This window comes from Paroedura picta, chromosome 1, assembly GCF_049243985.1.
Source record: "Paroedura picta isolate Pp20150507F chromosome 1, Ppicta_v3.0, whole genome shotgun sequence".
Classification (NCBI taxonomy): domain Eukaryota; kingdom Metazoa; phylum Chordata; class Lepidosauria; order Squamata; family Gekkonidae; genus Paroedura; species Paroedura picta.
In genome coordinates this window covers 135,198,627-135,217,941 of record NC_135369.1, presented here as the reverse complement: position 1 = coordinate 135,217,941, position 19,315 = coordinate 135,198,627, and the positions used below count along the sequence as shown (strand labels likewise).

At 43.8% G+C, this 19,315-nt stretch overlaps 1 protein-coding gene across 1 annotated transcript; it reads right to left on the bottom strand.

Moving 5' to 3' along the window:
* Positions 1 to 921: 921 nt before the first annotated feature.
* UBE2J1 (ubiquitin conjugating enzyme E2 J1) lies at positions 922 to 16,953 on the bottom strand. Its single transcript, XM_077304500.1, has 8 exons — positions 16,793 to 16,953; positions 13,578 to 13,651; positions 10,174 to 10,305; positions 9,435 to 9,519; positions 8,486 to 8,591; positions 7,074 to 7,203; positions 5,908 to 6,042; positions 922 to 2,246 (listed from the first exon to the last, which is right to left on the bottom strand). The coding sequence occupies exons 1-8, from the start codon at positions 16,821 to 16,823 to the stop codon at positions 1,983 to 1,985; spliced, it is 957 nt and encodes a 318-aa protein (XP_077160615.1). The 5' UTR covers positions 16,824 to 16,953; the 3' UTR covers positions 922 to 1,982.
* Positions 16,954 to 19,315: the final 2,362 nt, after the last annotated feature.

Here is a 19,315-nt window from a genome sequence, read left to right as displayed (position 1 = left end):
TACGTTTACTTGCAGGATAGATCAGATAGTAAAATCATGACACATGCCACTTTCTATATAAGGCTCCCCCTATCTTTTCCAAAACCAGAGTATGAGCTTAGTTGTATGATCTTTCGGCAGTCACAAGATTTCTCCCCTCTCCTCATCATTCTGCAGCTCTCTCAACAACAGTATTATACTAAGTCCCGACTGAATAATATTGAAATATGTTGGACAAGTAGAGACCTGTGTAAACGTGGAGATAGGTTTTTGTATTTCTAAGCTCTACTGTGTTTATTCCCCTTTCTTAAGCACACATATATTTCAAACACTCACATATCAACCACTCAATCCTAATAATTAACTAACCCTTCAACAGTTCCAGTTACTCCTGGGTCTGCTGAACCCTCTCCCACCTACATAGTTTTTAGGCCACAATGCTAATAATAGTATGGTTAGCTCTGTGCTGCTGGAATGCTCAAAAGCAGTGTTACACCTTAGCAATGCAGCTAACAGCTAAGTATCTTATTTCGATGAACTCAGAGCTCTTACAACCAAATTCTTAGTTTTTAATTGCTAACAGGTTCTTAAAAATAAAACAAGAACAGGCCCTGTAACATGCACGCATCACCAACATGCAAGTGCAGCTCTCTCATGCAGGAAGATAATCCCCAAGCACAGGACCGCTGGGAGGGGAGGGGAGGAAGTGGCAAGGGCCCAGAACAAAGAAAGCCAAAACAAAGGGGAAAGCCTTCAATATTTTGCTCCATGACTACAGTCAGATAGCAGCTTCCTTTCCTCCCTTACACACATGTCATAACTTGACTCATTTTGTATCCTGACAGCTTGAAAGTGTAGTGATTCACAATTTATTCTGACATATTCCAGTAATGCTACAATAGAGCAGACAGGCTCTCCATTGCAATTCCAAAGATCACACCATTGAAAATGTAATTGTTTAATTCAGGAAATCATCAGGAACATACAGTGCCAGGATCCAGATGCTGGCAAGGAAGAACTGTTGGAAGCGAGTGATCTTAAAAGCTCAAGAGTCCTCTCCTTATCAGCTTACTTGCTGTTATTTAAATAAAGATCAAAAGTGCTCTGTAACTCTGTATATTTTTGTGGACAGCTATAACAACTTTATTAAAAATAACCTTGTAGCTTAGCTAACGGATTGTAACATTACTTTTAATATATATTTTTAAAATTATGGGCACCTGAAACTATCAATTCAAAGCAGTAAGTATATTTCTGGAATAAGTTGTAGTCAATAGCCTTCAAGTAAATATTGGATAACTATTTCTTCAAATTCTTTAAAAAACACAAAATATACACAATTGAATATTACAAAACATTCAAATCTTGCAAAAGATTATCCTGTCTAGCTCCAGAACAACTAAAAACAACCAGAAAAAAGGAAAGCAGTCAACATTCTGGCCCCTTTTGTTCTCAGAAGATAAAATCCCTACAATTTAAGGGATTTTAAAAATGAATTTATTGTCTAGGAAACAAAAGTAATTACAAAATATTACAAGCTCCCCCACTCCTTCTGATAAATGTAAGAATACTTGCAATGCAAACATATGTGCATTTCAATTTCAACTTTTATAATAAAATGTATTATGAATAAGCACTCAGTTCCTTCTCTTGCTTAGGCTTACTACCATAATTTTATGTCTGTTAATTAAAATTATCCACGAATGCTCACAAACGATACTTTTAGTCCCTCATGTTCCTTAAATACCCTGCTACTGCAGAAACAGATTCCTCAAATAATTTCATAGTCAATGTGCTCAGTTTGTATAGATGTACTGAACAGTCCACATTCACACCAATAGCAAGGTGTGCTTTCTTGACAGACATTAATGTGCCTCCTGGTACATTAACATTCAGACTTAAAATGAGTAAATACAAAATGTAATCATATGTAAACAGTCCTCAAGACATATCTGACAGGACGTTTTAATAAAGCATTCAAGTCACTGAAGAACAATATAAACTCATAATTCAAATATATACTCGTTCGCTAGATATATTCGCCTGAATATAAGAGCCGCCAATGCTAAAACAAGGAGAACAATCAGCATATTCGACCCCATGTGGCTTGTGTTGACTCTTGGCTGCTGGACCTGATTGAAGTTGGTTGAAGATGGCACCCTTCTCTGCTGTGCACGTCGCTGCCGGGGGCTCATGGATGTACTACTGGATACCAGTTGGGTATGTTCTTCTTGACTGGAAGGGGATGAATTAGTCTGATTGTCAGTCTGCAAGAGAAAAGCCAGGTTTAATACTATTGAAATACAAAATCTAGTATCTCATAATATTGCTTGGCCAGCTCACTATTTGAAAGAGAAGAGTACAACAGCTGTCCTTGTGAACTTGTTTGTCAGAGCTCTAAAGTAGCAATTTATTACTAGCATGAATAGCACTTCAGGAAAACAGTTTCTGACATAGCTTGAATACTCCCACAACATCCTAGATTGGACCCAACCACCTTTTCTACTGGATAAAAAGGAAGGATTGGCCTTTTATACTAATTCCCCTCTTTTGTTCACTTTATGTAAGAGAAACTCTACTTATTAGAGATTTGTAATCAAATATTTGGCTAATTATTTCAGTACACTGTTTATTCAGACACGACCGTGGATGTCTTCGGGAGTACGAAAGTGGACCTGAGGTGTGCAATGGTAGGGTAGCCAGGTCATCCCTAGCCACTGCTGAGGGATGGGGGTAGGACTGCCAGATTCTGATTGTGAAACTTCTGGAGATTTGGGGATGGGGCCTGGGGAGGACAGGGTCCTCAGTGATTTAGAATACCATAGTCTGCCCTCCAAAATATCCATTTTCTCCAGGGAAACTGATCTCAGTAGTCTGGAGATGAGCTGTAATTCCAGAGGATCCTCAGGCACATGATTAATTATATATTCATCTATTTTGAGTGATGATCATACATCATGTGGAATAAATGAAAACCAGTAAGTTAAAGTGTTTTCTGTTTTGTGAGTGGATCACAAAAAGAGTAAAATTGGTGAGCTGATAGATGAAATGCTATTATAAAAAAATGGAATCGCACTACTAGCTAGCTTTTTTTCTGTTCCCAGTGCAAAGTCCAATTAGCATTTCTGATAACTGCAGGGGATGAGTGTCTTAAAATAACTCTCAAGAGCTACAAGATTTGCAGAGGAAAAATAAAAGTAAAATTGTGTGGCTTAGTAACAATCTTGCCCACACAGGCAATTATTGAGGGAAGATACATAGTATTTTCATGTTTGTATGTTTAAACAGCTGGAAAACACTCTTCAGTGAGCAACAGATGATCTTACATGATTTCATATGATTTTTTAACCTATCTGCAGTCCCACAAACATAAAAAACAACAACAACCTACACTCACATACTCAGCTTAACTGGGATTTGCCTACAATTTATCAGTGAATTTAGACTGCAGCTACAGCAGTCATAGCAGCAGCTGCTCGGTCCCCATACTAGGCCTCAGTTACTTCCAAAGTGGAAGGGTTATATAAGAACTATCCTTGGCCATATTAACACATAAATGCAATAATGAAGCAAACAATTATTTGAAATGGTCAGAACTAATACTGCTCCTTTTGTAGTCCGAAAGAAACACAATAAGCATCTGTAAACAGCCCGTGGCGCCACGGGCGCCACGGACTGTATAAAGGAGTAAGGGGTAGTGGGGAGGAGTTAGGGAGGGACCGGTCCGGGATAAAAACTCGGGGGGGCCAATGATTGGCCCCTTCGAGTGTCAATCCCGCCCCAAGCAGACAATGGGGAGCCGCACGAAGCGCGGCTCCCCATTGCCTGCTTCACTCGCTCGGAAAATGGCGGCCCGCCTGGTGAGAGCCTCGGCTGGGGGGTGGGCCGGGAAGCCTTCTCTCGGCCGGCGGAGCGGCCTCGCAGCGTCGTAGACGCTGCGAGCCCGCTCCGCTGGCCGAGAGAAGGCTCCAGAGAGCCTCGGGGTGGTGGATGGGTGGGGGGGGACGGGAAGCCTTCTGCCGCCGAGCGGAGCGGGCTCGCAGCGTCTATGACGCTGCGAGCCCGCTCCGCCCGGCGGCAGAAGGCTCCAGAGAGCCTCCGGAGGGTGGATGGGTGGGGGGGGGACGGGAAGCCTTCTGCCGCCGGCCGCAGCGGGCTTGCAGCGCCCGGCGGCAGAAGGCTCCAGAGAGCCTCGGGAGGGTGGATGGGTGGGGGGGGGACGGGAAGCCTTCTGCCGCCGGCCGCAGCGGGCTTGCAGCGCCCGGCGGCAGAAGGCTCCAGAGAGCCTCGGGAGGGTGGATGGGTGGGGGGGGACGGGAAGCCTTCTGCCGCCGGGCGCAGCGGGCTTGCAGCGCCCGGCGGCAGAAGGCTCCAGAGAGCCTCCGGAGGGTGGATGGGTGGGGGGGGGACGGGAAGCCTTCTGCCGCCGGCCGCAGCGGGCTTGCAGCGCCCGGCGGCAGAAGGCTCCAGAGAGCCTCGGGAGGGTGGATGGGTGGGGGGGGACGGGAAGCCTTCTGCCGCCGGGTGCAGCGGGCTTGCAGCGCCCGGCGGCAGAAGGCTCCAGAGAGCCTCGGGAGAGTGGATGGGTGGGGGGGGACGGGAAGCCTTCTGCCGCCGGGCGCAGCGGGCTCGCAGCGCCCGGCGGCAGAAGGCTCCAGAGAGCCTCGGGTGGGTGGATGGGGGGGGGGACGGGAGTTCTAGCGCCCGTTGTATTTCTGCCTACAACGGACTTAAGCTACTAGTCTGTAAACAGCCCGTGGCGCCACGGACTGTATAAAGGAGTAAGGGGTAGTGGGGAGGAGTTAGGGCGGGACCGGTCCGGGATAAAAACTCGGGGGGGCCAATCAGGAGCCGCGAAGCGGCTCCTGATTGGCCCCTCCGAGTGTCAATCCCGCTCCAAGCAGACAATGGGGAGCCGCGCGAAGCGCGGCTCCCCATTGCCTGCTTCACTCGCTCGGAAAATGGCGGCCCGCCTGGTGAGAGCCTCGGCTGGGGGGTGGGCCGGGAAGCCTTCTCTCGGCCGGCGGAGCTCCGCCGGCCGAGAGAAGGCTCCAGAGAGCCTCGGGGGGGTGGATGGGTGGGTGGGGGGGACGGGAAGCCTTCTGCCGCCGGCCGCAGCGGGCTCGCAGCGTCGTAGACGCTGCGAGCCCGCTCCGCCCGGCGGCAGATGGCTCCAGAGAGCCTCGGGAGCGTGGGTGGGTGGGTGGGGGACGGGAAGCCTTCTGCCGCCGGCCGCAGCGGCCTCGCAGCGTCGCCGCCCGCCTCACCTCCGCCCGGACTACGCCGCCGACGGCCCCGCGGCCCACAACATCGCCGCCCGCCTCACCTCCGCCCGGACTACGGCGTACACAAACCTGCCAGATCAGGAGCCGACGCCGCCAAAAGGTACGCCGCTTCCCCTCCATGCAGCCCCGGCCCTCCCCAACACCTTCTGCGCTCCGCCGTGGGGAGGGGGGGCAAGCCTCCTGCGGCCCTGTGCTGGCCTGTGCTACGCCAGCCAGGCCTACCCTTGCCCCGTGCCAATGCCATCTAGCGCCCATTTTATCTACAGTAAAATGGGCTTAAAATCTAGTATTAAATAAAACAACACAATAAGCATATTAAATAAAACCACTAAATATCAAGGATAGTTATTTTCCAGTTTATATAAGGTTCTTACATTTGTAGCGAGGACAAATGTGGCAGTGCTGCAAAACATTCAGTCCTCTGTACAAGCAATATGTAGTTCCAAAACAGCATGATCCTCAGTCCTCAGTCAAGGAAAGAGGTCCACCTTGCCAACTAAACAATCCTTGAGACCTAGATATCATAGCAGTGGTTATCCTGACAGACCAATACACTTCACAACATGGGTTTGAGAAAGTCTCCAGGCAGTATCAACCAGGTTTTTAAAATCCCAACCTCCATTCATCTTTATTCAGTACCCACCACTTCACTGGAGGGAGGATCCTGGAATGCTGGAGTTGTACTTTGCTGCTGGGCTTCAGGGGAACTTGTCAAGTGGTTCAATCCAGATGACTCTGCAGCTTCAGTGATGGATTTTCTAGATGAATTTACTTCAGCCTAGATTTCATAAAGGTTTTGAAAGAATTTATTCAACAAAATAATGTGATCTTCATTAATAGGGTATACTATTATTTCTAGAATAAGTGTTTCTGAAACTGTCAGTTTTTGAAAAAATAAATTCTAGTTTCCACACCACACAATCCTTATCACATCAGCAGGTAAGCCAAAGCAACACCAGAATGATTCCATTAAAATACCAACAGGCAGTTCCCACAATTTTTCATAGAAGAAATCAAAACATATAATAATCAGTTAGACTATTTCAAGAAACAACCATGATAACACCCCTTACAAATGTATAAGTAACTTATTAATGCAACAGCAAGAGTAAAACAATTAATTGACAGATCAGCTGTACTTCCATCAACACGTCTTGTCTTCATCTTCATCATGGCAGCAACAAACTTTGCCATTGTTATTTTAGTCGGAGTGGTACCAAAGTTTAAGCTCAAAAATAAATGACACCAAAAAAAAAAAAAAAAAAAAGGCCAGGCCTGATGTCATTCTGTGCCAGGTATGATCCAGGTTCTCCAACAGAATAATGAGCCCCATGGACTCAACAGGCTCCCATTCTCTTCTGGGAGTCCGTCCACACACACCACGGGACGACTTCTTTAACATGCAAACAAATGGAAAACCCTTTTATGTATGGAGCTCTAGAACTTCTTAGACCATTCTGGTTGACAGCCCTAAAACATAAAATGTTATTTCTGACATGATTTTATATCATGGTTATTTGTAACAATATAGTCAAAGAGCATGCATACACTAAAAGAAGGCTACAGACACAGAAATAACACTAAAAAAGGCCCACCTCAACTGACATAATTAGAGCATTTTGCTCTCTGGGTAGATCGCCATACCCGGCTTTCCTTAACTTATGAGCAAAAATGAAAATTAGCAGTTCAGCAACAATCCGTTTTAGTTCTGCCCTGAGTATGAATTTTACACATTCCAGAAGGGTGCAACTCTGTATAGCATGGCATTATAAATTACTTTTGAGGAAAAAACAACAAGAGTTACTCTACCTTGAAACTAATTTGCCTTGCAAGTTCCTTGGCCTCTTTATCTGCCTGGCTTGATGCACTTCCAGATGTCAGAGGCAAGAGAGCTTCCTTCATAAGGGTTCCACATCCTTCACAAAAGAAATCCTGAGACCTAATAGTAAATAGAAACACATACAATTTGAGTGGCGCTCAAGATCTCCAGCATTCTTGCTGAATCTTAGGTTTAAGAAGCTATATCCCCCATAGATACACCAATGTAACTGCTGGGCTTGCTGCACACTTCCACCGTGCTTGGTTGATTATTGGTACTAACTCTATAAAATAACTAAATGCTTTTTTACAGAGCATTTTTGATCAACAATATACAACTCTAACTTTCCATCAGTTAACATTATTTTCCCCTTTCCTCCTACAAGCTACAATATGTACAGCCAGCACGCACGTTAACTCAGGAATTGCTTGATATTCAATGGACCTTTTTTCCAGCAAACACGAATCATTAAGTGTTTTCAGACAGCAAACACAATGTAAAAAATGCATATTTTGAGTATTATGGGAAGGCACAGATACAGAAACTTTATTTAATCAATTGCATAAACCTCAAGAGAAAATTAAATGAAATATTATAATGACAAAAGGACAAGTGTAACACCAGTTTATACACTATCCAATGTATTTGTCAGAATAAACATGAAATCAGATTGGGTTGTTCCAGATGGCTGGACATTTTACTAGTTGCATATTTCATGTTGTCATATTGGCGTCACCCCAAAGTTTCCCCTCCTGCCTACATGGATGGCCTTCCACTGGCATGCAGGAGAACTAATGCTGAAGACAAAACAGAAATTAGAGATGCTGCTGGATTCTAACAGGTAGTAGAACCTTAATTTAAAAATATTGAACAAACATACATGGAGAAAATGAATGAATGGTAATGGACAGGGGAAACATAACTTTGAGTGATTCTGGAGCCATTTGCTTCATGGTGCACACAGGCTTTGCATTGTAGGACCACAATGACTGCACAGCTGGACAGGGCCTTTCCAAGAATAATAATGCATTCCATAAAAGGAGGAAAAGATACCTGGCTAAAAGAAATTCAAGCAGGCTGATATGTTCATGTAGCAAAACCCTGTGGTTTCAGCTGTCTACAGCAGGTATTGGGGGGAGGTCACAGTCATGGTGAAAGCATACTCTTAAGACTATGTTTAAGACTTATGCTCAGTTATACTAACAGTACCACTGTAAGCAAGTTTACACCCTATATGCCCAGTGACTGCAGTGGACTTAGAAGTGTGCAACTCTGCTTAGGATGACACTATTAATCTCTAAACAGAGACAGGGCTACAAATTGAGTTGATTATTCAACAAGTAACAAAGAAATTTGCTATTTGATTGAAACTTCAACATTAGATTCTATTAAAAACCCTTACTTCTTAGCAAGCGCTCTTCTTTCCTCAGGTGTGTAGTCCAGAGATCCTATGGCTCCCTCCCCTTTTGTTGGCATAAATCCAATAATTGCTAGCAAAGCTGTTCTTACTGTAGTTGAAAGAGAAATATGCAGGCTAACAATTAAAAGACCAAAATAACGTACTGAAGTGCTGAGCAGAAGATTATAGGAATTCCGTCACACACACCCAAACCCAGAAGTGTAAAGTTCAGCTAATCTTGCCTCCAATATATGTGAATTACAAGGAAGTATCAGTTGTAAACTGTTGTACAATCCAAGGGGAGTCATAATATGGTGAAATGCTAACAATATTCACAAAGGCACAATACATTAGCAGCCAACACATCATAGCCTAAAGTCTATGGAGTCCGCTCACTGCAGGAAAAGCCTTCACAAATTCACTCATTGCAGGTTAACTTTTCCCCACTTGGTGAACGTTTCCATGGAGTCACAGTGTCAATAATAGGTATAACAAACGTTTCACAAGATGAGGGTCTTAATATGAAGTAAACAAAGGACCAACAGAAATCCCAGGCTTATCTTTTTGTCTCATAAATCTTCATTCCAGGTCAATTAGAACTCATAAATATGTCTTCTCATCTTCATACTGGTCTGGTGTACCATGAGAATATTCAAAAGCGTGCTGTTTAGTCTTTGGATGGCTGTTTAGTCTTTATGACGGATGTTAATGTATTGTGCCTTATCTTTGTGACTCAGTATGCTTACTAATATTTATTAATGCATATTATTTGCTATACATGAAAGTCTCCACTTATTGTTAGCACTTCTCAGTATTCTGACTTTCTTTGGATTTTATATTCCTATTAGTGTGTTTGTCTTGATGGTAAACTGTAGCGCAACAAAATATAGTTTTACTATGTACCAAGGCCTCTTTGTTGGAGGTGCAGTGTGCAAGAGTAGTCAGTACTTACTGCTCCATGATGGTTGCCATGTTTCAGGATGGTGTCCTGAGATGCTTAAGCAAATTTTCTTTCCCACCTCAAACCTGCCATTGGCCTTAAATTGGTAGAGGAGAGAGAAAAAATCAAAATAAAATCTATTTTTATTTTCAAAAGTCAAATTTCAATCAGAAAATGAACCTATTTGAAAAAAGGTGTTTCTTGCAGTATAAGCAGATTGCAAAGAATATTCAGTAACACTTTACAGTTGTGTAATCCTTTGTATATGTTGAATAAATGTTAATGCCTAAGTACAGTTGACATGACATGATTTATTATGGTCAAAGGCCAGCAGAAGAATAAATTCATTACTAGAAATGTTACATTAAAAACATTAAAAGTATAGTTGGATGTGACCAAAACGAAAACCTGGAATCTATCTGTAGCAATAGGGATGATCAGTCACGCTCAGATAATATGACTCCACTCATGAATGCTAATGCTATAATCAAAGTTCCTTTGATTATACCCACTTAAAGAACACCCACTTAAAGAAACAGTTGACAACAGCTCTGCTGCAATTTGCTTTGCAGATGCAGAGGGCCATTTCAGTTTGTACTTCCAATACAGGTGAGCCTCACAAAGGCCCAAAAAACCCTGCATTTTTTAATTTTATTAGATATTTTCTTACAGATTATTTATAGCAACAAAACTTTTAATGATAATCTGACCAAATAGTCATACTTTAAAGATGAGGGCTACACATTCTTACCGTTAAGAGAATAATGCTTGGTGGTTTCATGGGATACTCTGGTGGCAATACTATTCGACCATGATAAACACCTCCATCAAAATCTGAGTCTGGAGGACCCCTGACAGTAAAGTGCCATTCAAAAAGGTTGTCCTAGAAAAATAATAAGGTTCAAGATACAATAAATGTAAAGATCAGTTACTTGAAGCCCATATAGACAGAGGACAATAATCAAAAGGAATAGAACCAGCAACTGACGCTTACAGGGATCACAGATCCCACCCCCACCCCAGCAGTTCCTTCCACCTTCAGGAAAGTCATGGGACCTACTTGGAAAGCTGCCATGTGGGTAGACTGGCCGTAGGGAGGAAGGAGAAGTGGGACAAAATTCCTCTTCATCCCTTCTCCCCTTAGTTGGAGCTGTACTGTTGGAAGGGCAATTTTGCCCCCTTCAACTTCCTCACTGCATGCCATCAACTCACATAGGTCTCATGTCCCCAGAAATCAACTTTTCTGGGGTCAGAAGGAACTGCTGGCAGGGGGAAGAAAGCAGGAAAAACCATGATTGTTAGTGTCTTCTGACTATAGACTGATGGATAAAACTTGACATGTTTCTCACATAACACATATGTTTTTGCTTATTGCTATAATCCATAATGCATGTACAACAAATGGAAGAAAATGTAGCATTGAATCCTGTGGAAAAGTCTGCAGAAAAAGATGGCAGAGTAGGTCTTTCCCTGCCATCCCCAATGCAAGCCACTGTCTATAAACACACAGAGAGAAGTTTCACTTTCCATTTATAATTTGTTCTCAAAGTTTTTGCTGCTGGTTAACATATGCCCGATGCTCCTAAATCATTTAGCTAAGAGTTACCTACGTATGCCCTGCCTTCCACTGCTTCCTTTACTAGCATGGATTTCTTCATTGGTATTAAATATAACTAAGGCTTCCACTGGTACTAACCTTTATCATAATTAACACTAATTAGGCCTTGCTACAGAGCAAGATTTAACAACATGGATGATAGTAAACCTGTGGCAGTGGTCAATACTGACATGAATCTTAGTCATGAGTAATATTCATATAGGAGAAGGGAGGGGATGGGAAATGGAATTTATCATTCTGCAATCTGCTTCTGATTACTATAGGACTGGGAGTGTGGCATGTGCACTAAACTTCAAGTACATGAATTTTCACTGAACTGATTTTACAAGCAGCATGAATTTCCAAATGACCTACACTTACATTTTATGACCTCAATGAAAAATAATTCTTTAGCAAGTTGTTTTAAAAACAAATGGACAGTAATACCCAGTAATCCCAGACCAGTTCAGTTTGTGATGCAGCAGACTGGCCCCTCTTGTGGGCTAGAGACACCAAACTTGCTGGAGACCCCTAGGGGTCTCATCTGCCTGGTGCACATACTGTTGAATGATGCTCTAGGGTTTGGGAGCACTGTCGCAGAGCCCACTTGAGATATGGATACTATACTGTTATCTTGATTGTCAGCTGCCACAAGCTGGCCTAGCCGAGAGTGATGGCAAATAAATCTCATAATAATTTAAATACATATAACTAAATGGACCCTCTTGCTGGAGATGGGGTGTTAAGTGGACTCAGGGCTCTGAGCCACCCTGTCTCTCTGTACATGCCTTGCAGAGGGCCTTAGTCTCTGAGTGCCTCAGCTGAGGACCCACACACACTCCCTCCTCCTCATAATAATAATAATAATGAGCACCCATGTGGGTGAGAGTGGGTGCTAAGAGTGTTTGTTGTGGGTGGAAGAAGTCTCCCCCTCATCTCCCACAGGCCAGGCATCAAACCCATCCTGCCATCCCCCCCCCCCCCCCAGAGTTCAGCCATAGTAAGGCATCCCTGCAGCCTCTTTCCCTTGAGCTGTTCTTGGGGCTCTCCTGGCCAAAGACGCCATCAGACAGGATGACCTGACAGGAAGCCAAGCCCCTGTGCCCAACAAGATAATAAATACAAGTGGCTTAGAGCTCTGAGTCCACCTCACACAATCCCAGCCAGATAGAGCTAGTCAAAGGGGGGGGGGGAGGTTTCAGTTGAGGCGACCAATACTAATCTACCATCCCCTTCCCTCTCTGCACTCGCTCTCTGTCCATTGTTTGACTTCAGAAATCCTCCTAGATCCCTTCCCTCTCTCCATCTAACAGTGCAAAGGGAATACTGCTAACAGAAAAAACAGTTGCATGTGAGCTGGGCATATATACCATTCTGCTCCCATAGACACACCCCACTGTAAACCACCAAAACTTGTTGGAAAATCACACAGGAACATGGGAAGCTCATGTGGGCGAGATCGCACGGACCTTGGCTTGCAAACCACGACCCAGGCGATTTCCATGGCATTTTAAGTTCATCCCTAGTTTAGACTTCTAAAAGTATTAGTCAGTTCAATATTGCCCGAAGGAGACACTGCTTTCAAAGACTTTTGCAAAGTATTCTGCTGTTTGTACTAAATTAAAGGTCTCAACAGAGTCTCAGTGTCCTGGAAGATGTTATTTGCCTGTGAAATGATCACTGAGAAAAGTATAAAGTGAACTCAGTCAACTTGGGTTGTATTTGCAAAACTTAGAGCTTCCTTAAAAGGGCTGTGTGAAAGACTGCCTGGGATTACTCTGTAATTAAAAAGACCCTCAGGCCAAATAAAAGATGTCCCATGATGATTCTTCCATTTTATTAAATGTTCCTTAATGGTTAGAGAGAAAAAAATTGGATTAGACATGCTGTTGCATGGAGGAAGAGGTTTAACCTCCCCACCCAGCACCACTTTATCCACTTTAAACTGGCCCCTAGCTAATACTATTTGCCCCCAGCAGAGAAAACATTTTATACTGATAGGAAAAACATGTTGTTAGGCTGATCCCTTGCTGTAAGAGCAAATGTGAATTCACATTCAAGCAAAATCTGGCTCCAGTTAAAGTGGGATAGAAGAGAGAGGAGATATGAATATTCACCTGCAAACTTCTGAACAATGTATAACAATTATGTTGTAAAATAATTGCCAATTTGGGAAAAGGGGAATTATGTTTTGTCTTTGATAAATTAGAATCTGTGAAACGGGATTAGTAATGAAAATTTTCCATAACATTGTAAGCACAAGTTCTATGATCAAAAGCGCACATTGAAATAAGAATTAAAGTAACACCTCCAAACATACCCACTTATAAAAATCCAGAACAGCTATGCTTTTTAACATGGGTTTTCTAAATCTGAGATTAGACATCCTGTTCCCAGTAGAGATGGTATCTTTTTAAGTTCTCATGTGACAGGTTAGTACTAATGTTTGTAAACTTATTTCCTGTGCTGTCCCAATTTCATCATGCCATTAATATGCTATGAATGACATCTATGTGTGGGCAGAGTAACTTGTAAAAAATGTTGTGGCATATACAAACCTCTAAGGGCTGTGCATGATAATGGTCTGTTGGATCCTTCAGTTCAGCAGCCTCTTTCATTAACCTTTTAACAGCTGAAAAAGAAAAAGCATGGGACATAAGAGGTGCCTTATTCACTCAGACCTGTGGTCCACTTAGTCCATAATTATTCTCTTTCACATAATAGCCATAAAAGCGAAGATCTTCCTCTGATGTTCCCTGATGGTAATTAGGTTTATTATCTGGACATGGAGATTCCCTTTGGTCATCTTGGCTAGCAGCCAGTGAAGGACAACTCCATGACATAGGTGATCAAATCATGATTTCCCAAAACAAGAAAAGGGTTCATAGCTGTTAGATGACACATTTATTTTCTCGAATTTTATATATTAAAATCGATACAAATGATAATATATTGGATACAAATTATAATACAGTAAAAAAAAAACCCACAGCATGTACTACTATAAAGGAGGAAATGGCAGAATAGGTGTTCTGCAGAATCCAGTCCATTAGAGCAGGGGTAGTCAACCTGTGGTCCTCCAGATGTTCATGGACTACAATTAGTGTGCAAACGCTGGCAGGGGCTCATGGGAATTGTAGTCCATTGACATCTGGAGGACCACAGATTGACTACCACTGCATTAGAGGACACAGTTGAGCATAAGAATGGGTTGCTTGGCCTATACAGGATAAATACCTAGGCCAATGTTTTTCATGTACAACTTAAAACAACAGAAATCGGGGGGGGGGATGAGGCAATTCAAAACCACTAGTTGTTTCAGTAAATATATTCACATTTGCCCAAATGTATTTGGAATTTTGAATTATGACTAATATATATCCAGCATGCATTGACATAAGCTACAGAAAGGGTTTCAAAGTACACATATTTAAGGTATAAGTCCACACAAAGAGATTCGTTTTTATAATAACTCAATCAAAAATGACATTGTCAAAATAATTTTAAGAACTATTGTTTGTACTAGGAAGAGCTTAAATAATATACCCAAAGGCTCTGGGAGAGAAAAGTAAATAACATCTCCTGGTGAATAACATCCCATTAAGACTCTGTTAATGGAGTACCACTTCTTTCTCTTTAGGGATTGGCAACCCTAAATCAACTAATTATTTGTTTAAAATCAACTTGCCTGTTCATGCTTCGTTTGTTTAGCCATGTGAGCAACTGCTAGGGGCATCAAAGCTATCTCCAACTATGTGAAGACAGGAACAAGAGACCAGTAGTACCTTAAAGACTAACAAAATTTGTGGCAGGGTGTCTGATGAAGTGAACAGTAACTCCCAAAAGCTTAGACCCTGCTACAAATTTTGTCCGTCTTTAAGGTACTACTGGATTCTTGTTCTTTTTTACTGCTACAAACAGACTAACAGCTTTTCATCTTGATCTGACCATGTGCATCTTACTTTGTAAGATCACAGAGCTTGTCAAACCTAAATTTTCTATGGATACACAAAGTAGATTCAGGTGCCAAAAGTTCTCACAGAGTAAATTTGACATGGCAGAATGCTCAAAAGTCACTTAATGCTGACACAAGGTTGATTGTTTTAGCTAGAGAATACCTAAACAGTGTTTCAGAATAATTTTATATTTTTCTTTATTGCTACTTAGAATAGAGTTAACTACAAATAAACACTGGGTATTTTGATGGAACATTAATTCTTCTGACTCATGATATAAATCATTACGTTCAAGTATACATAACAAATTCCTCCATTGTACAGGTATGCAGGTAGCCCCCACCCCCTGAGTACAGCAGGGCAAAAAGAATGGCTGGAATATAGGAATCATCAAGAAAATGTCAGAATAAATAGCAACAGGTTGAATGTAAAACTCCTTCAGTGAATGGAATTGCACTTCCCCTGGCACAAAGAGAGGGAGGAGTGATTCATCCCATATTATACACCCAAGAATCAAACCCCAGGGAACCACAAAGGGCTACAACAGAGGAAGGGAGGTAAGAAAAAGATTACTTTCACAAGTGGTGCTCCACTTCTGATTCTTTGGATTTATCTCAATGTCCTGGGCTACTTATCTGGCACAGACCTATGTGCTGAGTTTACTGGGGGAAAACAAAACAGGCCCCAGTGTAACACAAACAGACAAATCATAGCAATCCATATTCCCCAGGAGGAAAGAGCATACAAAAATTACACAGGGGCAGGAACTGTGAAGACTAAACAGAAATAAGAAAGCAGGAGGAATAACTTGCTGAAAAGTTCACTCTGGATATCCTGAATAGTACAGCATAGAAGAAACAACAACGACAATGTTAAAATCTGTCCTGTTGATAATCTGGTTTCTTTCTGATCTTCAGTTTTCCCAGCTGGCCCTTCTTATCTCTTTCCCAATGGGCTTATTTTTGTTCAGACACATACTCCCCCACCCCCATCCTTCACTCTTTGTGAGGGGGGAAATGTGTGCATGCCCAGCAATGATAGTCATACTGCAGAAAGTAGAACTTCAAATGAAAGGCCACATCTGATACCTTAACTCCTGGAGTCTGTTCTGTAAAAATATTCATTGTTTGACATCCTGAAATTAACTAAGTTGTGTCTAACAACTGGTGATGAATCATATTTTCTGCTCAACCAGCTAATGACAGCACAGCATTGGCATGTTAAATAGGAAATAACTTTCAGTGTGTGCACACAGGCATACATTCCAGCGTGTACCAAGCGAGGTGAATGGATTCACATACCAACTTGGTCAAGACAAATAGGTAAATAGCCATTTATTATCACAGCCATTCCTTAGAGCGCCAAGTTGTTCGGCAAGCATCTAGAGAGGGATAGGTGCATATATGATGGGGGGACGGGCGGAAATATACCCTTCCCAAAATAGCTGCAGCCTACAAAACAAGAAACATGAACCTGAGCTGTGGCTAGAAGAGAACCCAGACTAGATTGTAGCACGCGCGCGCGAGCCCCCAGCCATCGACGGCCGCCTTCTGCCCGCCCTGCCCTGGGGAGCGACGGCGAGCAAGGCAGGCCCGGGAGCAGGGCCAGGGCGCCCCGTCCCTCTGAGCACCGCAGGCCTCCCGGCTCCCTCTGGCAGCAGCCGCAGAGAGAACGGACGGAGACAGGGCGGGGACCGGCGGCGGCGGCGGCGCTCTTCCGGCCTGTACGTGCATCAAAACCCCGGGCTCGCGTGATGGTGAGCCCCGCCGCGGTCTGCTCGAGAGCCTCCCCGCTCCCTTCATCCGCCAAGCACTCACCGGGGCTTTTGAGGTTATAGCGAGTCTCCATGGCGGCGGCGGCGGCCGGGAGGCCCCTTCGCTCTCGACGCCCCGCCGGGCCGGCTCTCTTCGCAAGTCAGGCCACGTAAAGCTGCTCCCGGCCACCCGCATCCGCCGCCACCAGCAGCAGCAGCAGCAGCGGGGCCAGAGGAGGGAGGCAGGCAGGCGGGCGGGCGGGCGGGCGGGGAGGAGGCAACCGGCACGTCCCCACCTCCCGCGGTTCACGGCAGCCTGGAAATTCCCCTGACGTGGCTCTGGCTGCCGGAGGGAACCGCTGCCGGCCGGCAGTGGCCACTCGCTTGCCCGCCCGCCCCTTGCCAAGCAGCCCTGGCAGCGTCGCCTCGCCTCGCCTCGCCCACCGACTGGCGGCCGACACAGCCGTCTTCGTCGTCACACAGAGGAGGGGACGGTCAGGCTTTTTACTCGCAGTAAATATCCCGGAATAACGAAAGCAGCCCACACCACACGCTCGGGAGTCACAAGTTTACCAAATTTACCATCTTCCGGGGGGGGGGGGAAGGGGGGCAGTTATGTTGTTGTTGTTATCCTATTTATAGGGCAACTTTCTCACTGGAGCCTTTACTGTTGAGAACACCCTGAAACATTCTTCAGGCTTGGAGAAACCCATCATTGGCCTTTTGGGGAAGCGGGGGAGCAGATCAACACGAACATAGATGTTAATGGTTTAATGTTATATTGTATTTTATGGGGGTTTTGCTGTTTCGTTGTGAGCTTCCCTGAGCTGACATATGTAGCGGGATATAAATTAAAAATAAATAAATTTATGGTCATATCACCTGATAAAGATTTAACACATTTAAAAAATATATACAAATTAATTAACTCCCACCCATTCAGGAAACCCTGTTATGGTTTCACAATACCCTGGTTGAGAAACCCTGACTTAGTGTGAGCTAATGAAATCAAGTGGCTACTAATCTAATAAGCAATTCAATGGGACTAGATATGGCAGAAACATGAAACAGAGTTGCTTTTGGCCAAAGCATAAGTATTAAATATGACATGTCAAAGCATAAAGAGCATGGACTTGCATCAGAAAAACAGTATTTTTCTGGGCCGATTTGTCATTATATAGTTTATTTTCTTTATTTAAAATGCTATCCAGAACAATTCTGCTATCCAGTTTGTGAAACACCAAGACCATGGGAGCCTTCCTGACCTCGTCATGCAATCCAGTCAACTACAGAGAAGGCATGTGGTACAGGCAGTTTTGATCTTGCTTATCTGCAAGGCAGCACCTTGCTTAGATAAGCAAAGTTGTGGGGGTCATAAGTGGAGAGGCGTTCTCCCACATACAAGGGCCCAAGGCCAGAAAGGTATTTGTCAGCAAATGCCTTGAATTGAGCTGGGTAGCTGATAGCCAATGGGGTGTTTGCAAAGTGAGTGAATGGGGCAAAACCAATCATGGGAGGGGGGGGGCTGACAATTGTGACAATTCAGTCATCACAAAGAGAGCTAGAGGGGGATGGGAATGGAGGACAAAGAAAACTGCCAGAGATATTGCCCACCAGGAGAGAGTGACTCAGAAACAACTTCCAGAAAAAGATCAGTGAAAAAGACAAAAGAACCATTAAAAACACACACAAACCCTGAAGTGAAAAAGGCACAAAAATGTGTGCAAAAATCAGGGGATCAACTGAAGCAGGGGACAAAACCAATAAAACATACACACATCATGCAGAAAAGCACAAACACCCTGTTCAACAAGTTCTGAGCCTATTAGCATATTGGTTGGTGTTTTGTTTTTTTGTTCCAGCATGCAAAACCTTAAATGTTGCCCACTCACCCAATTTGTGGAAATCTTCCTGGAGCTCATCTGACCCCTACGTTTGGGTCAGCTGCAAACTTGGCCAGTACACTGCTGTCCCCCAGTTCCAGATCATTTATGAATTAAATAGCACCAGCCCTAATACCAGTCCTTGTAGGATCCCAGTGTTCACTGCACTGCACGAACCATCCATTTATTCCTACCCTTCATTTCCTGTCATTTAACCATTTGACTCCATAGAGAGAGCTAGCTTGGTGTAGTGGTTAGGAGTGCAGACTTCTAATCTGGCAAGCCGGGTTTGAATCTACACTCCCCCACATGCAGCCAGCTGGGTGACCTTGGGCTTGCCACAGCACTGATAAAGCTGTTCTAACTGAGCAGTGATATCAGAGCTCTCTCAGCCTCACCCTCCTCACAAGGTGTCTGTTGTGGGGGAAAGGAAGGCGACCGCAAGCTGCTTTGAGCCTCCTTCGGGTAGAGAAAAGCGACATATAAGAACCAATTCTTCTTCTCATAAGAGGCCCTGCTAAGCTTACTCAGGAGGAATCTTTATGATATCTTCTCAAAAGTCTTTTGTAAGGCTCTTGAATCACTTTTGTGATTTGCGATATGTCTCTTGAATCACTTTCCTCTACGTTACCACCATTGCACATTAAATGAATTAAATGTGAATTAACTAGTTCCAACTGTAGCTTTATAGTGTTGCCTGATTG